The 22,189-nt window shown below is 43.9% G+C and overlaps 1 protein-coding gene across 6 annotated transcripts in view; it reads left to right on the plus strand.

The window, feature by feature from the left end:
- Window positions 1-22,189, plus strand: part of SLC1A2 (solute carrier family 1 member 2) — a 148,921-nt gene that overhangs the window by 102,981 nt on the left and 23,751 nt on the right. For all 6 annotated transcript variants that reach the window (XM_067749441.1, XM_067749440.1, XM_067749442.1 and 3 more), the window contains exons 6-9: window positions 1,490-1,616; window positions 9,465-9,698; window positions 14,877-15,071; window positions 19,062-19,196. In XM_067749441.1, the coding sequence (XP_067605542.1) occupies window positions 1,490-1,616; window positions 9,465-9,698; window positions 14,877-15,071; window positions 19,062-19,196 (691 nt within the window). The remainder of the gene's footprint in view (window positions 1-1,489; window positions 1,617-9,464; window positions 9,699-14,876; window positions 15,072-19,061; window positions 19,197-22,189) is intronic.

A 22,189-nucleotide genomic window follows, 5' to 3' on the forward strand; every position in this document is an offset into this window, starting at 1 on the left:
CAAGACTGCAGGCATAAAAGGACGGACGCAATAGGAAATTGGATGGAATAGGGAGGGACCGGAAATGAAGTCTGCCAAACTGGGACAGGGTAGGTGTAAGGAGAGGAGGGAGAGAGAGGGAAGAGTGGATGGCCCGTACTGCAGGTCAGAGAAAAAGTCAGATGGGCAAGCAAGGGCCTGTTGCCAAGGGGACAATGACATTGATTTATAGTCCATGCAAGCCTTCAGCGTTGGAGCCCCAAGATTGGCAATAACAGATTGGGAGCTGGGGGGCGCATGACGACTGGTTATCAGAAATCCAGAGAGCCTTCAGGCAGTAACAGGGACATCCGTTAGCCATGTAGTGTGCCCCAGTCCCTGGGAGGGTCTGGGTGAGACTCCAGGGTGAGAGGCTGAGGAAGAGGGGTGGGACAGAGTGGAGCCAGAGAAACTATTCTGGGGAGAGAGAAGCCAGGTCTTGCCTAGGAGGAGCTACCGTATCAGGCAGGTTCCCTGGACAGATACTCAGGGAATGAGGTAAAAGGTAACATAGAAATAAGACCCAAGGTTGGCTGTTGGGCTTGGTCCAGGACCTAGTGCAATTTGATGCCAGCATCAAGACCTGGGGACAGGGTTCCTCAAATCCTGCTGGCCTGGGATTAGATTGAGCCTGGGGGCTGGGGGGAGGGGGGCTGCATTTAGATGGAAGTCAAGGGATATCAAGTGAAGGGAGAAGAGGGCCAAGGGGCTAGGAAGTAACAAAGACTATGTTCTCACTTTATGATCCTGAAAAAAAAAAACCACAATAAAAAAGAAAGCATTCTAACCATTTTGACCATGGAAACAATGATGATGAATTAATAAATAACAGGTTAAATCCAAACAAATTGGGTCATTTGGGGTTTCCCAACTGTTTTGGATTTTTCATTGCTTTCCCTTGGATTTTTTGAGATTCTTCCTCCTTCTCCAATTAGGCACACAGCAACAGGAAAAATATTTTATGTTTAGGATTTTCCTAGAGTGAAACACACCAGCCACGCATGAACTTGGGATAACACCAAACTAATACAGACATAACCCTGGCAGAGACTGAATTGGCTAATTGGTCTCTGCTATTCTAATATTGGCTCCAAAGTTTGCATGATAATCCCCAAGTCCCAACAAGGCTTCCTTCTTTAATCTGTGTACTAATGGAATCTGCTTCCACATGATTTCGTAAGTGAGGAGGAGAGAGAAGAGAGTACTTTTCAGTTTGGAATGAAAATGAATTCCTTTTCTGCAAGGAACTAACCTGCTTACAGTTCAACTTGCTTGTGTGGAAAGTATTCAGGAAAGCCATAATCATCCAGGGGAGAAGTGTGAAACGTAATGCTTTTGTCTTTTAATGCCTAATTCATAGGGTAACAGGTGGTAAGAATGTGGCTCCACACACGGGGGATAGTAACGAACAAGGGAGAAGAAACACATACTTGGTAATTTGTCCTTCTGTGTCCTGTGATTCACCCAACAGGTCTGATAGGGTTTTTCATTGCTTTTGGCATTGCCATGGGGAAGATGGGCGAGCAGGCCAAGCTGATGGTGGAATTCTTCAACATTTTGAATGAGATTGTAATGAAGCTAGTGATCATGATCATGTGGTAAGTGGGCTTGTTCTTACTTCACGGTGGTGGCGTGTGAGATGGCCTTGGGGTCGCCAGAGGACACTGGAGCCCTCCCAGCAGGAAAGAGTGGGCAGGCGTGAACCAAGCAAAGGGCTCTCCAGAAAGACTTTGAGAAAGGGATGCAAATCTCTTTTTTGGAGCTTTCACTAGAAACTGGGCTGGAAAACTATAGCCTGTGGGCCAAATCTTATCTGCCGTTTGTTTTGTATGGCCTGTGAATTAAGAATGGGTTTTATGTTTTTATTTGACTGAAAAAAAAAATCAAAAGAGAAGTAATATTCCACCACACGTGAAAATTATGTGAAATTCACATCCAGTGCCCATAAATAGTTTTGTTGGAACCCAACCATACCTATTTGTTCATGTATTGTCAAGGGTTACTTTTGTGCAAAAAGACAGAGTTGAGTAGCTGTGACCAAGACTGCGTAGCCTGTAAAACCTAAAATATTTAGTACTTGGCCCTTACATAAAAAGGGATGGCCCCTTCCATCCCTGCCCTGGAAGAAAAGACGTTAAAAAAAAAAAAAAGAAAGAAAGAAAGGACAGAAAAGCTGAAAAAACCAATTAGTAATCCTGAAGGTGAGCGGTATCAGGATACACTACACCAAGACAGGGCCAAGATCTCAGGGATAGGGCATGACCCAGGGTGTCTGGGAGAACCATTGCGCCAGTATTCTGGTGTCCAAAAGCAATGCACCTTCGACCTGGGTTACTCATGACTCATATAAAAAGAAAAGGCAGTTCTCAGGCCGTGCAAGAAAAAGTGAAATCACAAAAGATTAGAATTGTAAGTGCTCTTGGAAATCTGGTCCCACTCTCTGGTTTTACAGCAGAGAAAACTGGTCCAGAGACACTAAATCCTGATTCTTTAACATCATCGTGACCACCATCATCATAAAAACTATCTTTATTGATTTCCTCTTATCTGCCAAGAGCCATGAGAGTGCTTCATACCTATCAAATGTAATCCCCACAACCCTGCAAAGATGGTGTTATGGTCCCCATGGGACAGAAAAGGCAACTGAGGCTCACTGAGGTGAGTTAACTTGCTTAAGAGTGTAGAGCTAGGGAGAGGAAGAGCTGGGGTTTATGCTGATGTCAAAACCTTGGATATGTAAGCGGGTGGGGGTTTTTTGTTGTTGTTTGAATCATGTAAGCAATATTGTCTCCACTTCATTTCATGTGTGTTTATGGTCAGTGGTTCTGAAGTATAGGGAAGCCCAGAGCACAGGTGTTCTCTCCTTCACCAAGGAAATTGTGTCACCTCCAGTCACTGGAAACTTCTCGTGTCCGGTATCTCTCAGACAGAAAGATTTTTACATACGTTCATTTCAGACCCCTATGACGGTCCCGTATGCCTGCCTAGAAATAAGGCCAAACCACATGTGTGCTCTATTTGCCGCAGGAATTCCGCATTACAGAGTCCCTGTGCTCCCCACCAGCCTCCCCACTCCGCCTCTGGTCCTCCTCCGATTCCACGTGTCTTCCCCTGAAATTCCACCTTCGTTCTCTCTTCTTCCTCTCCTTGACCCTTCCTCCCAACTTACAAGGGCACAATCTGTTCTCTTGTATTTTATCTCCAAACATGATGAGGTACCGGTAGTAAATTCTTATTGAAACTTGAGCGAGGGGCTCGCTGAAGGCCCCAGGGTCCTAGATCACGAAGATGTTTCCCGTGATTTCACGAACCGTATTTAATAGGTCTGGCTGGTGTTGGTCATTGCTTTCTTGTACTTTAGAAACATGGAAAGGATGCTAGTGCCGTAGTGTGTTCTTTTCGATTATTGTACTGATTCTTCAACTTCCCAGTCAATGCTAGATTTCTGAATATTTCTTTTGTGTGAAGATTTCAAGTCACACACGAGGTCATGCTGTAAAAATATTTTTAAATCCATTCTGAGCTTGCTGAGAGATTAATAAATGGTAATACGTGAAGCAGAATAGGCCTCTTGGTTTTAAACCTTAGGATCTGCCTTCATTTCCTAAAATTCCTAGCCGAGTGAGCACCCTAGCTCTAGATAGGCAGTCCATTTTTCTGTCTAATGACGCCAGCGATGTGGGTAATGTATGAAGATTCCTTCCTTTATCCATACCACTGTCATTTCCACTGAGCCCTTGGAGCAGAGGGAATCTTCTAGGAAATCAGATGAGTCATGGGATAAAGTGTAGCCTCCCTTCTCTGCAGGGATGGAGTGGGTGTGGATCGAGAAGTTTCCTCTTCACTGAAACCAAATCTCCTAAAGATTTAGCATCATATCCCAGGAGATGAAGAGCAATTGTGAGTCAGGAATAAGACCCATGGAACAGTTTCTGACAGCTGTTGGGTTACCTCATCTAGGCTAACAGTCCGGAGGGTGTAATATGGCGTGAGGTGCCAATCCTACACGTTTCTTTCATTCTTTAGCTGCTTCATCAACAAGTGAAAACGATGTGTGTGAGAAGGTTCTGGATAAAACAACCAACCACTCCTTAACTGACACCCTCAAAGCTTAAATCATCAGAGTTCTTTCATAGTCTTCTCTACGTGGTAGTAAGAAGGGTAGTAATAGCAAAATGCATCTTTGAGGAGATTACTATTATTCTAACAATAATTATTATAAAATTATAACAGAATTATTAAATTCTTGCTATATGCTCAATACTTTTTCAGTTACTGTCCTGTACCTATTATCGAGAAGATAATAATATTATAATTATTATTAAATCACAACTAAGATTTACCAGATTCCTGCTGTATGCTTAATACTATTCCAATACTTTACATGCATTGACTCATTTATTTTTCACAATAATACCTAGCAAAAATACGTATTTTGGTGAGCCCTATTTTCCAGAGGAGAAAACTAAGCACAGAGATTAACTCATTGCACAGCCTAAGTAATTGGAATTATAGAGAAGCATTACCTTAATCAACTTCCATCTGACCTCAGACTGGATTGAACCCAGGATCCTCCTCTTACTAGCTGTGTGACTTTAGGTAAGTTAGAAACACTCTAAACCCCTCATCCTGATCTGTGAAATGGATTGATCATAGAATCCATATCATAGGGTTGCTGTGAGAATTAAGTGAAATTGTGACCAATAGTTATGGAGCATTTCCTATGTGCCAGGACCTGTCTGAGCATTTTGTATGAACTAGCATTATTATTGTTGTTACACTGTAATTACCATTATTATCAATTCAATCTGTAACCCTTTGCTTCTCTGTATTTGTGAATTCCTTAAGAATCCCGCAAAGCCCTCTGTTTTTGTTTTTGTTTTTTTTTGCGGTACGTGGGCCTCTCACTGCTGTGGCCTCCCCCGTTATGGAGCACAGGCTCCGGACGCGCAGGCCCAGCGGCCACGGCTCACGGGCCCAGCCGCTCCGCAGCATGCGGGATCCTCCCGGACCGGGGCACGAACCCGTGTCCCCTGCATCGGCAGGCGGACTCCCAACCACCGTGCCACCAGGGAAGCCCCCGCAAAGCCCTCTGAATCACCAAAAAATAAGAAAAACCTTCATCTCGGTGTGATTTTCATATCCTCATTTTTTCACAAAGTACTTTAAAACATGTTTTTCAAAATTTGCAAAACTTAAATAGAAAGTAAAACTTCTCATAATCTCACCACCATAGAAACATAAAGTGAGAAGTGAAATCTCTGCTCACTCTTTCAATTCTCCCTCCCAGTTAACCCACCACCACCACCATCCATCCACCAGTCCACCCATCCATCCATTCATTCCTTCACTTCCTAAATACTTTTGAGCACCTCTGCCGTGCTGACAACAATTTTAGGCACTGGTGATATAATGGAGCCTGGAGGCTCCATGAACTGACTTTCACTCTATCCTGATGAAAAGTTCTAATCCTCATATGGTAACTCCCAGCAAAAGTCACTCCTTGGATAGCCAGAACCTTTCCCTAAGTGGACTGGGAATACGGAGATTTGTGTTACTTCCTTACCCTGAGTACCGAGAGCACCTTAGGTAACTCTTGGAATGTATGTTTAAGTCTTTATTTTTTTTTATTTTTATTTTTTTTTGCGGTACGCGGGCCTCTCAGTCTTGTGGCCTCTCCCGTTGCGGAGCACAGGTTCCGGACGTGCAGGCTCAGCGGCCATGGCTCACGGGCCCAGCCGCTCCGCGGCATGTGGCATCTTCCCGGACCGGGGCACGAACCCATGTCCCCTGCATCAGCAGGCGGACTCTCAACCACTGCGCCACCAGGGAAGCCCATGTTTAAGTCTTTATTTACAGACTTCCAACTCTAAGTTCTCTCGAAATCTGTCCCACACTGGCAGAGTGGTGTTGCTGTTGGCAACATGTGGGACAGAACCACAGTGGCTTTATGGCAGGACTGAGAAAGTCCCTCCACTTACCTCCACTCCAGGTGTCTGGCCCACCATCTGTCCTATGCCTGAAAGTCCCAAATTTGTCACTTTAGTGGGTTAAAACCAAAGGCCTTGAATAAGATGCAGCTAAATAAAGTAAATGGTTTCCAAAGACTAACCAAGGACTATCTGTATTTCATCAGCTGCAGATCAGATTTTATTCCTGGAAACATTGATTTATTTGGAAACATTGATATCCAAACGCATCAGAATTACCCAGGAACTTGTTTGAAATATAAATGTCCCAAGGCCAGCTCCAGGAAATTCTAACTCGATAGGTATGTGGTGGGTCCAGGGGATCCATGTTGTTTCAGGCAGGCCAGGTAATTCTGAGGCAGAAGTCTATGGACGCACTGACTGAGTTCAGGGTATGTTAGTGCTGTGGACGAGTCTGTTTGTGGAGTAGAGAGCAGACCTGAGGGGGCATCTTGGCTGGAACCTTAGGATGACAAGGACTGAGGCGCAAAGTGGGCAGAGGCAAGAATGGGTGATGCAACAGTAAGAAAAAGATGCCACAGGCCAGTCCTGGATGAATCAGTGGCTTTGAAAATGAAGCCCAGAGCTGAGGATATAGCCAGTCTCAGGGCAGCAAGGGAGCCATTCCCTCTCCCAGCTCTGTAGTTATGTCCTTCTAACTTAGAAACTGGTCCAACAATTACTGGCCATCACTTGGCTTCAGAACACTCAAGGGAGCTCTCAGCCTCTTTATGCACTTTAGTTTATGGCTTTGTTTGCTTCATCTCAGAAACTTTAAATGGTGACTTTGAGCCCTGAACATTTGCCTTTTCTTTTCCATTGAGTATATTTTCAACAAGGTAATTCGTTCATATGGAAACCCAGGAACTCAGAAACTCCAGCTCCTGAGTGGAGGCTTAAGCTACCTGCTTTGAAAACAGGTGCAGGGAAGTCATGACCCTAAAAAACATCATAGAACAAAGTCTCTTTCCCTGTCCTAATTAAGGCTCATTCTAGCTCCAGAGACCAAAGTGTTTGGGTTAACTAGGGCCCCTGCTTGCCATATTTATTTACCCTAACACTCTACCTTCCGGCCTTTGAATGACACTGTCCGTTGATAGCGGGGACTCAGGTTTCTCCCAGCAAGCTGAGTGCTCTGGAGATAACCTGTCACCTCTCTCTAACATTGGGCTCCGGCAGATGTGTCCTCCAGGGGTCTCTATAGCTGGTCTTGCTTGGCAAAGAGCCTTGAACACATTTTCTCTCCATTCTACAAATCGCTTGTCCTAGAAGAGCAGGAAAATTGAATGGCACCCAAAACAGCTTGTATTTGCGTTTTTCTGGACATCTTTAAGGGGCGACTGGTGCTTGGGAAAGAATTAGTCTCCTGCTTTATGAAGCTGGATGCTTGTTGGTTTTATCAGAAAGTGCATTCTGCTTAGTTGTCTACAATCGCAGGGAACACAGAGCTGGCCCCTGAGACCACCCGACGGATCTATGAGATGTTGTGACTATGGGCACCGCAAGATAATATAAAATGGTGGGAAAGCCGAAGGTTTAATGACTTGACTCCCTAATTCCCGGGAAAGCAGCCCTCAAACATCGCCAGGCTTCACCTCCAGGAATGGAGAAACGGAGACTACAGGCTAGATGCTCCTCAGGGAGAGTAGCCACGCTCACGTAACTGACACCAGCTACTTAGTGTCAGTTACAAATCAGCTCTTTCAGGAGAAGATTCCTCTTGAAAAAATAGTTTGCGCATAAAAACATGCACAGTTGGGTGGCAGTAGCCTGTGAGATGCCTTAGTAAACCTCTTCAACTCAGACTTGACTCATGACGCATAGGTGATGAGGGGACATGGGGTAGATGTGTGAAAATAGAACCTGCAAGGGACTCCTGTGTCAGAAGTCAGAGAACTAATGGCACTGACAGGGATGGGGGAGGGACTTTTGATAGCGCGTACCTATGCATGTTCAAAAACTTAATCCTCACAGCAATCCCATGAGGTTGCAGGTAGCCTCTCTACGCCTCGACTTGCACATCTGTAAAACGGGAATAAGTCACTAACCAAGGTCATATAGCTGGTAAGTGGCTGGACAAGCTCCGTGTCTCGTGTAATCGTGTATATGACTCTCGTCTACTCCTCATGGCTTTGCTTTAACCCAGGAAGTGCTTTTGCTCCAAACAACTGAAAAAACAAAAGCCACCCAATCTGCTTGCTGGCCCTCTCTTTTTCCTGACTCCCCTCCCCAGGCTGGGAGCGTGACTTCATTTGCCCCACAGTCTTTCTTTCAAATATGTTCATAATTCTTAATAAGGTGTCCACGTTCCCACAAACATTTTCATTTCAGTCAGAAGTGTTACAGGCTGAACAAGTTCATGCTCTAACACCACCGGATTAGGCAATAAAAAAAGGGTGTTGCCAAACAAAAAGTATACCCAAGACGAGAGAGAGCGTGGTTAGCTGACTCAAGAGTGAGGACAACAGTAGATTGTTTCCAAGCGTGCTATAAAATAATAATAATATAGAAATATAAAATAAATCTATTTTAGGATAGATTGGTAAAGAACGAATTGTCTACTTATGTACAGAAAGCTACAATTGCTCCTTCAAGGAAGTGGTTTGGTTGACAGGGATGAAAACCCCCAGTGGCAGAGTTTCACAGATCTGAGATTCTTCTCCTCCTTCCTGTTGTCATGGTCTTGGGCCAGTTATTTAACTTTTCCAAACCTCAATTTCCTCGTTTGCCAAACAGGCATAATGATTCCTTGGTTTTAGGGTTTTTGTAAGAATTAAGTGTGTGGATGTGTCCCCATATTCTTGAAACACGATGGATGGCAGCCAGCGTTACTCTTGGAGTAGGTATGGAAAGAAACACTTTCAGACTTGGAAGAATAAAACCACATTTTTCTAAACATGCTTCTTGGCTCAGATGGTTTTCTTGTTTGGGCAGCTCTCTCCCTCTCTCTCTCTCTCTCTCTCTCTCTCTCTCAATGTATTTCCTAGATTCCTTCCAAGGCAAAAACAAAGCACTATCTGCAAACACCAGTGTTTGTAAATTGGTGAAACTCTAATGAGCTTTCTGAGAAGCTCTAAGTTTATTCTCAATTTTCAAGGAAGGAGATCTGGAACAGAGAAATCAAATAAGATTCTCAAAGATGTAACCTGGGTGTCTCTCAACTTTTATCTTGGTGCTTACTTAAGAGGTGGTAAATCATGTCTCCTTTAGCCCTAAAAAATTACCTGAGCAACAAAGTTTGCCTTGGGATTTTTCATCAAAGCAGGGGCCACCAGGTCCATAGGAAATATTTCAGATAATGCAGTTAGTCAGAAGCAAACTATAGCATCTATTGAATCTCATAGTCCTCTTTTGGCAACACTCTACAAGAATGCAAAGGGTTTTCCTCAGGGTGTGGTATGAAGGAGGGCCCTGATTTCAATTCTGAATCCCATCACCAGCTCTTCAATGCTTTTTTTTTTCTTTTATGTTTTTCAGGTACTCTCCCCTAGGTATCGCCTGCCTAATTTGTGGGAAGATCATTGCCATCAAGGACTTAGAAGTGGTTGCTAGACAACTGGGGATGTACATGATCACGGTGATTGTCGGCCTCATCATCCATGGGGGCATCTTTCTCCCCTTGATTTACTTTCTAGTGACCAGGAAAAACCCTTTCTCTTTTTTTGCTGGAATTTTCCAAGCTTGGATCACTGCCCTGGGTACTGCTTCCAGGTAGAGAACACAAGAAATCACTGTTGTTTCTCTCTGCTCATTCCTTTTCCTTCTTTGTCACTTCTTCTTTTTCAAAACCTTCCCATCACAGCGTTCAGTGAGAACACTTTTCACATATGTTTAAAATATTTTTGAAAAAGTGGAACATTTTAGATTCTTCACTCCTTTTAGGAACTTTTAAGCTTTCTGATGAACTTTTTGCTGGTATGTAGCTGTCTTGGAACTATGATCTCATATTGTTTCCCAGGTGAATACATGCTATTCATCTCTAGACATAATTTGCCACATATAGCATCAGTTCAGTTTTAAATGTTTTCCAAAAGGGTGTAACAGGATGTTATTTTATTTAAGAAATTCTCTCACTTGTGATTTGAGAAAGGCTATTATATCACTGTACTGGAATAATTTTTCAAAAGTAGGAGAACAAGGTTTTGCAGGGTAAACGGTAGGTTAGGTGAGATTTTTCAGACAAACCGGAAATCAGACAAGTCTTTGAACCTGTAATGGAACTACTCTGCCCCATTGACTTTGAGGAAAGTCAGGTTGGCACTGATTTGACTTAACATTGACCGAGAGTCAGTTCCTTCTTCATTACCTAGTCCCAGTTCCTCCCAGAGGCCAGTGAGGACTCCAGAGATGTGCAAGCAAAAAAACCTCTTTTTTTTTTTTTGATATCATCTTGGACTGAATTTAGCAAAAATAAAACCAACAACCCAACAAAAACAGATACATAAGAAACAGCCAGCAATGTAGAATTTCAAAGACTAAAAGAGTTTTATTCTTTCAGCCTGCAATAGTTGCTTTTATTTCTGCATGTGTATCCTTGGGTCACAAAACAAAGACTGAGGCCATAAAGCAGGTGGCAGGGAGGCAAGTAAACTCTGCAACCCATAGCTCAGCGTTATCTCTGGAGTCACAGGTTGGCAGGTCCTTGTTACAGAACCCATGACCACTCACTGCCAGGGAGGCAGCTGCTGTGACACAGGGAGACTGCTTTTTTTTTTTTTTCCAAAACTACTGAGCAGTCAGTCAGGTTTTTCTTAAGTGACCTAACAGGCCAATAGTGGTGACAACCTGGGAAAGCCAAATTATATTTCCATCTTGCAAATCAGTGAGAATTCTGTACTAGTAGAGTGTGAGTTTTCAGAAAAAGCGAAAATCTATACAATTCGGGAGATCTAGATTCTGCATTCAGTTTCCCAAGATGAAGGGAAACACTTCAAAATTTTCTTTTTCCTTCTTGGTCCTATACATTTCTTATCGCTAAGTATCTCTATCCATAAAGATTTTCTCATTTTGGTGAAAAAGTTAACTTTTTTTTCAAAAATAAAAACAATCATGTTTAGTTTTATTTTTGTTTTCTGGTTATGAGCATGGTATTTGGTCATTATGAAAAAGTTCAGACAGTGTATAAAATTTTGGAGGAAGAAGAATGGGCAACACCACTGATAACTGGTAGTAACCTTTTTGTTAATCTTTACAGTTATGTACATTTCCAGTTCTTATTATGTATAGATATTGTACACTGCTATTTTCACTGGTCAACATATCATAAAAGTTATGTTATATCTATTAATATAGCTCTTACTATATCTATTACTACATATCTATTACTACTATTTTGAAACTTCATAATAATATACTGTACGTACTACAGTACATCCCCCACCCCAAATGTACATTTAAACCTAGTCTATTAAACAGGGCAGTGACAAGCATCCTTGTAAATACATTTCTGCAAGGATGTTTGGTGATCCCCTCGGGATAAATTTCTAGAAGTGGAATTTCTGAATCCAGTGGTAAGCACCCTGATGGTTTTGAAACATGTCACCAGATTACTATTTAGAAAAGTACACTCATTTATGTACCCACAAACTGGGTACGAGTGTGCCTTTATCCACCTGCTCATCAACACTGAACATTATCTGTCACTTTAATACTTTCAAATCCTATTGGTGAAAAGTGATCTCACTGAATTTGCATTATTTTGATTACTAGTGAGGGGAAACATCTTTTTTATGTTCTTTTTGACCATCCTTCCCTCCCCTCTTCTGCCCTGTGAATTGTTTGTGAGCTTAATTTCCTGTTGGGGTGTTTATCCTTTCCTGATTGGTTTTCAGCTCTCTACATGTATAGAAATATCAACTCATGTGTCATATGTTGTAAATAGTGTCCCCCTTCACTTGACATTTGTCTTAAAAACTTACAGCGCTTTTTTTTTTTTTTTTGCGGTACGCGGGCTCTCACTGCTGTGCCCTCTCCCGTTGCGGAGCCCAGGCACAGCGGCCACGGCTCACGGGCCCAGCTGCTCTGCGGCATGTGGGATCTTCCCGGACCGGGGCACGAACCCGTGTCCCCTGCATCGGCAGGCGGACTCTCAACCACTGCGCCACCAGGGAAGCCCTTACAGCGCTTTTTGCCACTAGCAGGTTTTAATTTGTATGTAGTCAAAGTCGTCAGTGTTTTCCTTTGGTATTTAGAACTTTGATTTTGCTTAGGGATATCTTTTCTGCCAAAGATTATAAAATATAACTTTATATTTTCTTCCAATACCTTTATGGTTTTGATACTACACTATTTCAAAATATTATCATTATCTTTTCTTTTGAATGACTAGACAATTATCCTAGCCCCTTTATAAGACAAAGGTAAATCTTAAAAGCATAGGGGAAACCCAAAATCATATTTAAATCAAAGACAAAATCTTGGGTTATCTGACCAAGACCACAAACATTAGACTCATATCTCCCCCTTGCCCTGTATTTCATCTGAAAAAAAAATATGGTTTTAATCTTTGGTTAAAATGTGGCTCTTGCCTAGATAAGGAATTTCTTTTTTAAAAAAGTCACTGTAGCAGGAGTCATGTACTAAGAATTAACTCAGGGTTTATTTGCCCTTATGACCACAGGGGAAAAGCCCTGGGACAGCCAGCGCTAAATATACTTTCCACCTCCTCAGACGTTGGACTGAATGGGGATGTGCAGGGGAAGGGTTGACCCCGTTTTCTCAATAGGCACAGAGGCTGGTGTCAGGGCAGCTGAATGGAGTGGGGATGGCCTGCGACACGTCTCTCTGCATCCCTCTGACTTCCGAGTGCGCTGTTAAAACTAATCTGGATAAAAACAAGAAGAATCTCAAGTACCAGACAGTTATTATTCGTTTGAAGACTGTCATATGGCCACTGAGGCAGGAACCAAAAAAACAATGTCAGAATGTCAGCCTGTTAACACAGGAAAGAGTTAAAATTCTCAAGTCCCAGTTTGGACTGATGGGGTACATATGGATTTTTAAGACACAAAGCCTGTCCGGTAGTGACATTAAGAATATTTTCATGCCTTACCAGTTGTTTCTTCCAATCTGTTGAATTGTCTAAAGACCCTTTGATGACACTGTGGGAAAATGAATGCAGTAATGATAATGGATATGTTCCAGTCCTCCCAGCAGTGTCCTTAGATTCATACCGATGAGAATTCAGCTGCCAACCATAGCCTTGCTGCCATTTCAGGCTAGTCATGGTGTCCTGGTAACCTCAAAGGGGTCTTAGGAAAGGGCTGGGAGTGTGTGAGAGAGGAATAAAGGGACACTAACTTCTCATTAAAACAGCTGGGGCAGCAAGCCAGGTACGATGGCAGCCCAGCATGTGAATGAGGCCAGACTCCAACTTTTCTCCCTGGGTTTATAAGGCTTTGGTAATGAGAGATCTCCAAGCATCCATTTCTTCTCCTCACCTAAGACCAAAGAGGAGGCATGAGAAAGACCCTTGACCTAAAATCACAAGGAATGTTCCAGTAAGATGACTCTGGTTTCCCTAAGGTTGTTAATAGGGCTTGTGGGTCCATGGGTTGATAACATGCAGATCTAGGAGACCCTAATTTTAGAACTTTAGGGACTTTTATGGTTCTGCGTGGGCCCTGGAATCTGCATTTTACTTAGCGTCCCTGCAGCTGACGGTCCTGTCCCACTCTCTGAGAAACTGACACCTCTGCAGATGTCTTTGTCCAGCTTGGCTGGAGCCCTAATTCTGACAAGTAGAAGGAGGGAGCTATGACTAAGGCTGTAAATGCAAGAGAGAAAAATGTGCTGTCTGCACTGGGGACAGTTTGCTAACGTTTGAATAAGAGAGAAGAGAATGGACCACAAGGTACTCCCATGGCAGTTGGAATGTTCTACATTGCTTTCCATATCACTTAAACTTTGAAGCAAATCCGCCTGCCCTCCCATCACCTCTATCCACATGGAAATAATATTCTGGCTTTCAGCAACACTTACTCTTATAGGTCTCCTGTTTTAGAAGGCACAGAACATGTCAGGAGTTCTGGCCTTTGAAATTGATTCATATGGTCGTGAATTCCCATCCCATGCCTGGGAGGAGTGGGGGTGAAGTCACTCCATGTTGGGTCTTTGATTAGCTCCAGAGCACAGGCTTTTCTGCCCTATGTCATTGGAGAGACTGTAGAATTGGCAATGACCATTTATCAGGGAGCTGGACTGTCTGTGAGGGTCCCCAGTGAATTGCTAGAAGCTTGGACTCTTGCTAAATGGTCATTAACATATTTGTCCAGCCTTCTCAACATTAGCAGGCCCGGCTCAGGGCAATTCCCAGGGGCTAGATAAAACCCGTGTAGTCATCTTGTTGGAAACAGTGTTTCTAGCATGAAATTATGGGTCATTCAAGAATTCCTCATTCCATCTTACTGTTGGTAGCTGATCCTTTTCTGACACTTTATTTTGGCAGCCCAATTGATGTGGGCAATCACATGGGCTTCAATATTTAATCCAAGATGGAAACAATGACCAAAGGGAAAGGAGAACTTGAAGCTCTGAGTAGATCTCAAAAGCTAGAACCAACAAAAATATTTTGCTGACTATTACCATGTTAATAAGATTGTATTTGAGACCCCAAATCAATGGGCTTTTTTATCTTTATTATTAGAATTAAATTTTATTTGGATTTTATTTTTTAAATTTTTACTGGAGTACAGAACTCTACTCAATACTCTGTAATGGCCTATATGGCAAATCGATGGTTTTTAATTTAGCTCCAGACACTGCTTTTTTCAAGTCACATTGATTGGAACAAAAGAACGAAAGCTTTGTGGTGGCATTTCGGTTTGTGCTTTGTCTTGCTTCTCTAAAATGGACATAACTCTTGTCTCTCTCTCTCTCTTTGCCCCTTAGTGCCGGAACTTTGCCCGTCACCTTCCGTTGCCTAGAAGAAAATCTGGGGATTGATAAGCGTGTAACCAGATTTGTCCTACCAGTTGGAGCAACCATTAACATGGACGGTACAGCCCTTTATGAAGCCGTAGCCGCCATCTTTATAGCCCAGATGAATGGCGTCATCCTAGATGGAGGCCAGATTGTGACCGTAAGGTGAGTGAAATGGGTGGTGTGAAGCACTGAAACAACTTTTGACCTTATCCCCTTCCACGCTAACTCCATTTCACAGAGGCCACTTGAACTACTGTTCTCCAGTTAGAAGAATGGTGAGGGAGGTAAAGGAGAAGAGGAACTACTGGCAGGCTCAAAGGGAAGATTGGTTCAGAAGGAATCAGGCTCATATTAATGCCTTATGTTTGTATTGCCCATGTGAAATTGCTTCAGAAATTTGATATTATTTGATTTTTAACAATCCTGTGACATTGCAAGGCAGTTATTTCTATTATTTAATAGATGAGGAAGCACAGGCTTCAAGGGGCATGGTAGTTTGTCTGAGGCTGTAATACCATCAGTAACGAGCCAGCAGGGCTGTCACTGGGGCCAACATCGACTGACTCTGGATCCAGTTTCTCTTTCATTAAAATATGTTCCCTTCAGCATTCCAAGGAGTGACGGCAAAAATGATGAAATATGGGGAGGAAGAGATTCCTCAATATAGCATAACATTATATTACAAATAAACAGCAAATATTTTTTGTTGTTTTTACTAAAGGTATTTTTACCATATGTATTCATCATTTTAAAAAATTCAGAAAGAATACTTTTCCAAGACGTCACTAAAAACACATCGCTTCTCTGCAAACTTAAAGATCACACCTACTTACATATATTAATTTATCTAATCCTCACAACCACCCTATGAGGTATGTACTTGTCTCAGTCAGCTCGGGCTGCTGTAACAAAATACCATAGACTATGGCTCAAACAGCAGATGTTTACTTCTCACAGTTCTGGAGGCTGGGAAGTCCAAGATTAAGGGGCCAGCGGGTTCAGCTCCTGGTGAATGTCCTCTTCCTGGCTTGCATATGACTGCCTTCTAGATGTTTGCTCACATGGCCCTACCTTGGTGCATGGAGAGAGAGAGCGAGCTCTCTTACATCTCTGCTTATAAGGACACTAATCCCATCATGAGGGCTCTACCTTCATGACCTAATTACTTCCCAAGGCTGTATCTCCAAACACCATCACACTGGAGGTGAGGGCTTGAACAAATGAATTCAGGGGGGACACAACTCAGCCCATAGCAGTACTGTAGGGGAGCCTCAGTTTCCTGTATAATGGGTACAATAATCATATATTCTAGTGTGGCTGAGAGCATAGTCACCTGTCAATAAATGTTAGCTACTAGTATTATTACTATTACTGATGCTTAATAAAATACAGTACTCCTAGGATATGAAAGAAAAATGTGACTATGATATAGTGAGTGCCGTGATGTTACTCAGTGGAAAACGTGCTTTGGGTCAGGTTATCAAGCCATCTAAGTCCTGTCCTAACAGATTGCATGTGAGACTGCCAATCTCCCTTGCTTTAAAATTCAAAGACAAATAGAGCTTCTTAATGGCCCTGAATTCTCCCCATTGATGAAGCAACCATGCTTCGCATCAAGCTCACACCATTAGATGAGGACTTAGAGGTGGGAGGATGTACCAGGGAGTGACCAGGTGGTTGAGACTGTGCTTGAATTATTTAAATTTATCCTTTATTTTAACAATGATACGACTGAGAATTTTCACTGGACAAAGGATAAAGTTGGCCAAATATATTTAATACTTGTGCCCCTGGCAACTTCAGCTGAATCTGCCATATCTGTACATGTCACAAGGGCTGTCTCTGGGGGGACCGCCCCCTCTCCATGGAGTGTATGTAGTTCAATGTCTTCAATTTAGTCAGAAAAATATAGCCAAGTCCAGCTTCATTGCTGTGCTTCCAAGTACATTCCTCATCTTTTCATTTCCCTGCAGGCAGGAGAACAGTGGCCAGGAATTCTCAGCAAATTCATTAAGTCATAGCGTTTTCAATGTGAGGAGGAATCAAGGGACATCAAAAGCCAGTGTGGTATTGGAATCAAGCAGACAAGTGTTCAAATCCCAGCAGACCATGTTCAAGCTGTGTGACCCTAAGTTTCTCCACCCTTCCAATCAGTGGTACTACCGTATGTACCTTGCAGGGTTACTGTGACATTCTGCTGTGATTAATGTGTGTGTGTGGTAACTTGTACAACATCCAAGAACCAGCCATAGGGAAATGAGTCAGGGAAGGACAGGAAAAGCAGGAGGGGATAAAAGGACATGGGGAGATCACCGCCCAGGGAGCTTTCACAGGACTTACAATGCCCCAGACACTCCACCTGTGGTCAGGTGAGGGTATAATGGGGATGGAGGAACAGAAAGAGAACCAGCCACCAGGAAGATTTCTTTATAGGATTTTGTCTCACACAACCAAGGGGTAACAAGACAATGTGGCCACAGTACACAGGGATGTGTAAGAGTGACTCATGTAATAGAAGCAACTGATGTAAACAAAATTGCCTAGGCCAAGATCATTGGAACTTGGGAAGCTCCCCTTCCCTGGTGTTCTATCCATCTTGGGAAAATGACTGAGAATTCCCACCTGCCATCTCTCAGGACTAAGGATGTTTTCATTGCAAAGCAGCTCTGGTTGCAATGTGCTGGCCTCTTCTAAGTGCTTTATTTCTGAGCTCCTGATGCCTCTACAAGTGAGGCACCATTGTTATCTTCTTTTCTACAGATAAGAAAATCAAGGCACAAAGAGGTTAAGTAAGTTGCCCAAAGTCATGTGGTTAAGTGGCAGAGTTGGGATTTGAACCTAGGTCATTCAACTCTAGAACCTTCACTGATAACCACTACACACTACTACCTCCTATGACCTAGATGGATCTCCCACCAAAATGGAGTTCTTTAAACCCTGACAACAACTCCATGTTAATGGAGCAGGGGAAAAGCAAAGATGGGTTCTAGATCCCACCTAGTGGAAGTGTCTATTCTGTGAAAGCCTAAATGTGGGAAGGATGGCAATGTGGAAAAACCAGTGCAGAACACAAGACCTCCCAGGACCTTTCTTTCCTCATATGTAAGAGTAGGTAAATTTGGGTTCCTCTTGACCGTAAGACCAGGATTCTGAGCTTGGACACACCAGTTGGCAAACCAGTTTGGGAGTCTGATTCTTAGTTTCAAGCCCGAAGACCTACCAAAAAAATTCTGGAATCATATAACCACAAAGAAAGCAGCCCCTTTTTGCTTTTCAGCAGCTAGAAAAGCAAGTTGCAAATCCATGTTTTCATAAGCCTCCTTCCATTTAGAAATGATGATAGCTTTTATAATTAACATCCAGAAAAGAGGAGAAAAAGTCACTGCCCTTTGCTGGACCACAGAGGCCCTCTGGTGTCTAGACAGGGCCCTTGAACCCTAGATTAAACCCTCTTCCGGAGACGACTTCAAAATGGTGCTGAGTATGCCCTAGGCATTGCTTGGAAAGCAAGGGATGAGATGCTTCAGAAGGAAAGCCTCCTGTTATTTTATTGTCATGTCTTGGCACCCTCTTTCTGAATAATGTATCTTCCAGCCCATGGTGGAACGTCCAGGCATCTGAACCTTAATGCCCTTTGGAATTCTTTTGATTTGTTCCCCCGATGTCCACTCAGTTGAGTCTGGATACTCGCTGTTATGAGTTCTCATGTTAACATTGGCAACCTTCTCAGACTCTTGCCACGCAGACTAGAAGTCTCTGCTTCTCACAGAGACGTAAAGGGGTAAGCAGATATGAATGCTGTGGTGTTCCTGTGGAAGGATTAAGGGTGACTTGTTTTTCTTCTTTAATATTTCCTTGCCTGCTTTTAGAGCCACGCTTACCTTGTTTGAGCCCTGTGATATATTCAGTGAACTGGATGTCGTGATGGGGGTAAGACTCTCATCCATGAATTTATGAGTTTCCACCAAGGTTAAGCAGCATCCAAATAGACCCTATTTCCTGGGTCTTGGTCCTCCAGATTTCTTTATTCCTTGGGAGGAGAAGGGGATTTTATGATTGCCGGCAGAAATGAGAGCCGAGAATTGCCTGCCAGGGATGGTTTTGCCAAGACCACTTTCTCTTCCCTTGACCCGGCCTTTTCTGTTCTCACAGCCTCACGGCCACGCTGGCCAGCGTTGGGGCAGCCAGTATCCCCAGTGCCGGGCTCGTCACCATGCTCCTCATTCTGACGGCTGTGGGCTTGCCGACCGAGGACATCAGCCTGCTGGTGGCTGTGGACTGGCTGCTGTAAGTGTCTGTGTGTGTGCTTCTGCTGGGGATGTGAACACTGCCTCCCAGGGGTGGACAAGATGCAGGGCTGCAGCCAGGATCTTCACCAATCCCCCTGAGAACTCCCCTGTTTCCCTCCTCCTTTCTTCCTTCCAACATCTGCTGAGTGCTTATTTGGGAACCAGAGAAGGAAAAGAATCTTTGAGGGCTTCAGAGTCTAGCGGAGGAAGCAGGTAAATTATAAGACAAAGTTAAAAGCAACGCTATAATGGGGGCTGCCCTGGTGGCGCAGTGGTTGAGAGTCCGCCTGCCGATGCAGGGGACACGGGTTCGTGCCCCGGTCCGGGAAGATCCCACATGCGGCGGAGCGGCTGGGCCCGTGAGCCACGGCCGCTGAGCCTGCGCATCTGGAGCCTGTGCTATAAGGGACCCTTACCAAAGCAGGCAAAGGATCTCAAGGCACTATGCTGAGTGAACGAAGCACAAAGGAATATACACTGTATGATTCCATTTCTATGATGCTCTAGGAAAGACAATATAATCTCTAGCAATAGAAAGAGATCATGGTTGCCTGGGCCCAGAAGTAGAGGCATGAGGATTGACTGGGAAGGGCACAAAGAAAGCTTTAGGAGGGATAGAAATGTTCCACGTACACAGGTATGCACAGGTGTCCACATTTGTCGAAACTCACCATACCACACGCTTAAAATGGGTACATTTTATTGTATGTAAATTACACTTCAACAAAGTAGATTTTAAAAGAGCACACACATAGAAGAATAGCGACAGAGACAGACACACATCCCAGACTAGGATGGAAGGGCAGAGTGGAGAAGTCAGAAAACAAGGAAGATGGCTGCTGAGTTTGAGGGCCTACGATGCGCCAGCTGCTGCGTGGAGCCCTTCGCCGCTGCCTCTAGCAACCGCCATTTTATAGATAAGAAGCCTGAGGTTTAGGGAGAATGAGTGGAGATTGGGCCCTAGGTCTGCTTGGCTTTGGAGGCCACCAATTCATAATCATGGCCACATTCAAGCTTCTAAAGGCAGTGACAGCTGAGCTGGATCATAACGGGTAAGTAGAAGTTACCCAGGTGTCCATAACTGTGTTGGGGGCAATAGGACTTTCTGGTCAAGGCCAGCCCGCACAAAGGCACTGAGGCAACAAATCGTATGGGGACCTATGAGTGGTTTGATATTGTTGGAGCACAAAGTGTAAGGCAAGGAGTGGTAAAAGGTGAGGCAAGATGGACAGCCTTGAGGCCATGCAGAGATGCTTGAACTTGACAGTGTATACATAGCCCAGCTCCCTTTCCCAGTGAAGGGCATTGTCCTAGTGTGGGACTCTCAGCCCATTCCCAAAGGTGGGTCAGTCTAGCCAGATGGTCCCCCAAAAGGAGGTTGGAATCAATTCTTGCTAAGGTCTCACTGGGGCTCTGATATTCTATGGGATGTACACTGATACTTCTGGTCCAGCACTGGAGCTAAGTGACAGGAGCTGGGGGATGCCATTGGCTTCAAAGTCAGAGGCTCGGAGTAACAAGTGCAGAGATCCAAGGCCAAAGTGCTCACACTTATTTTCTTTTTATTACCCTACATTCCATTAGCAATCTTTCTGACATTTATTGACAAAGATTTTAAGAGCCAGAAGCCACATTTTATGGACTTGAGTTTCCTCGATGCTGAAACAAGTTGCACTCTTCTACAACCACCCTTCCAAAGAGAGAAACGTGCAAGTGACTGAAGGGAAGAAGGACATCTGGGAAGGCTAGAAGGAGGCCTGGTCTTTCCAGAAAGCTTGCTTGCTGTTGAAGTTTAGGTTAGAACTGAGAAGTGCACTGAATCTGTTCAACTCAGGGGGGCTGCGAGGAAGGGCACGGATCTTCCTGACTGGTTCTTCCGTCACCAGAGAAATGCTCTGGAAATGCCTTTAGTGGGAAGGTGACGAGCAAAGGAAATGACTCTTATCTGTCCCTGCCGGTCTCAGGCAGGGGTGGCGGGGTCCTCAGCGCCACCTTGGTTGCTCTCTGTGCCCTACGCTGGCCCCAAGGGGCAATCTTTCTCATGAGGTCCATTCAGACGGGGCAGTCATGGGGGCAGCTGAGATTCGGTGGCAGTGAATCGTGGAAGGATTTGGAGGGAATAGGATGGAGACAGAGGGGTGGGGTTGGATTTGGTTAGGAGGAGGACAAAGAGGAAATGAAGACAGTGGCAACCGCTTGGGGACAGAGCACACGGCAGGAGCTCAATAAATGCATGCTAAAAGTCACCCACAGAGCTGCTGCGTGATAACCAGGGGCCTTTCTACACATGAAGAAAGACAGAGGAAGCTATTAAAGTCCCAGCTGCTTCCCTTGTGGCTTCGGCTTACTGAGCCCCCTGCCTCTTTGCCCCTTGAACTTTCGTTGTCATCGAGGGTCCTTTGCCTGCTCCAATTACATTGCCTATTCTCTTCTTGGGCTTGTTGCTGAGGCTTGAAATCCACCATTAGAGATTCATCTCTTTAACAGTTATTATTATAGATGCTGCCTCCATTATAATGCAAATGCATTTAAGTGGAAAAATGTACTTGTGTTATCAGGAATGAAGGAAAGGAGCAGATATTTGGTGGTACCACCATGCTCTTTTTTTTTTTTTAACATCTTTATTGGAGTATAATTGCTGTACAATGGTGTGTTAGTTTCTGCTTTATAACAAAGTGAATCAGTTATACATAAACATATGTTCCCATATCTCTTCCCTCTTGCATCTCCCTCCCTCCCTCCCTCCCTATCCCACCCCTCTAGGCGGTCACAAAGCCCCAAGCTGATCTCCCTGTGCTATGTGGCTGCTTCCCACTAGCTATCTATTTTACGTTTGGTAGCGTATATATGTCCATGCCTCTCTCTCGCTTTGTCACAGCTTACCCTTCCCCCTCCCCATCCATGCTCTTTACATCAGTTTAAAGTTAATCCTTAAAGATCACTATGGTGTGTTTAACAGATGAGGAAACTGGGCATCAAAAGGCACAGGGG

This window comes from Pseudorca crassidens, chromosome 9 (assembly GCF_039906515.1).
Source record: "Pseudorca crassidens isolate mPseCra1 chromosome 9, mPseCra1.hap1, whole genome shotgun sequence".
Classification (NCBI taxonomy): domain Eukaryota; kingdom Metazoa; phylum Chordata; class Mammalia; order Artiodactyla; family Delphinidae; genus Pseudorca; species Pseudorca crassidens.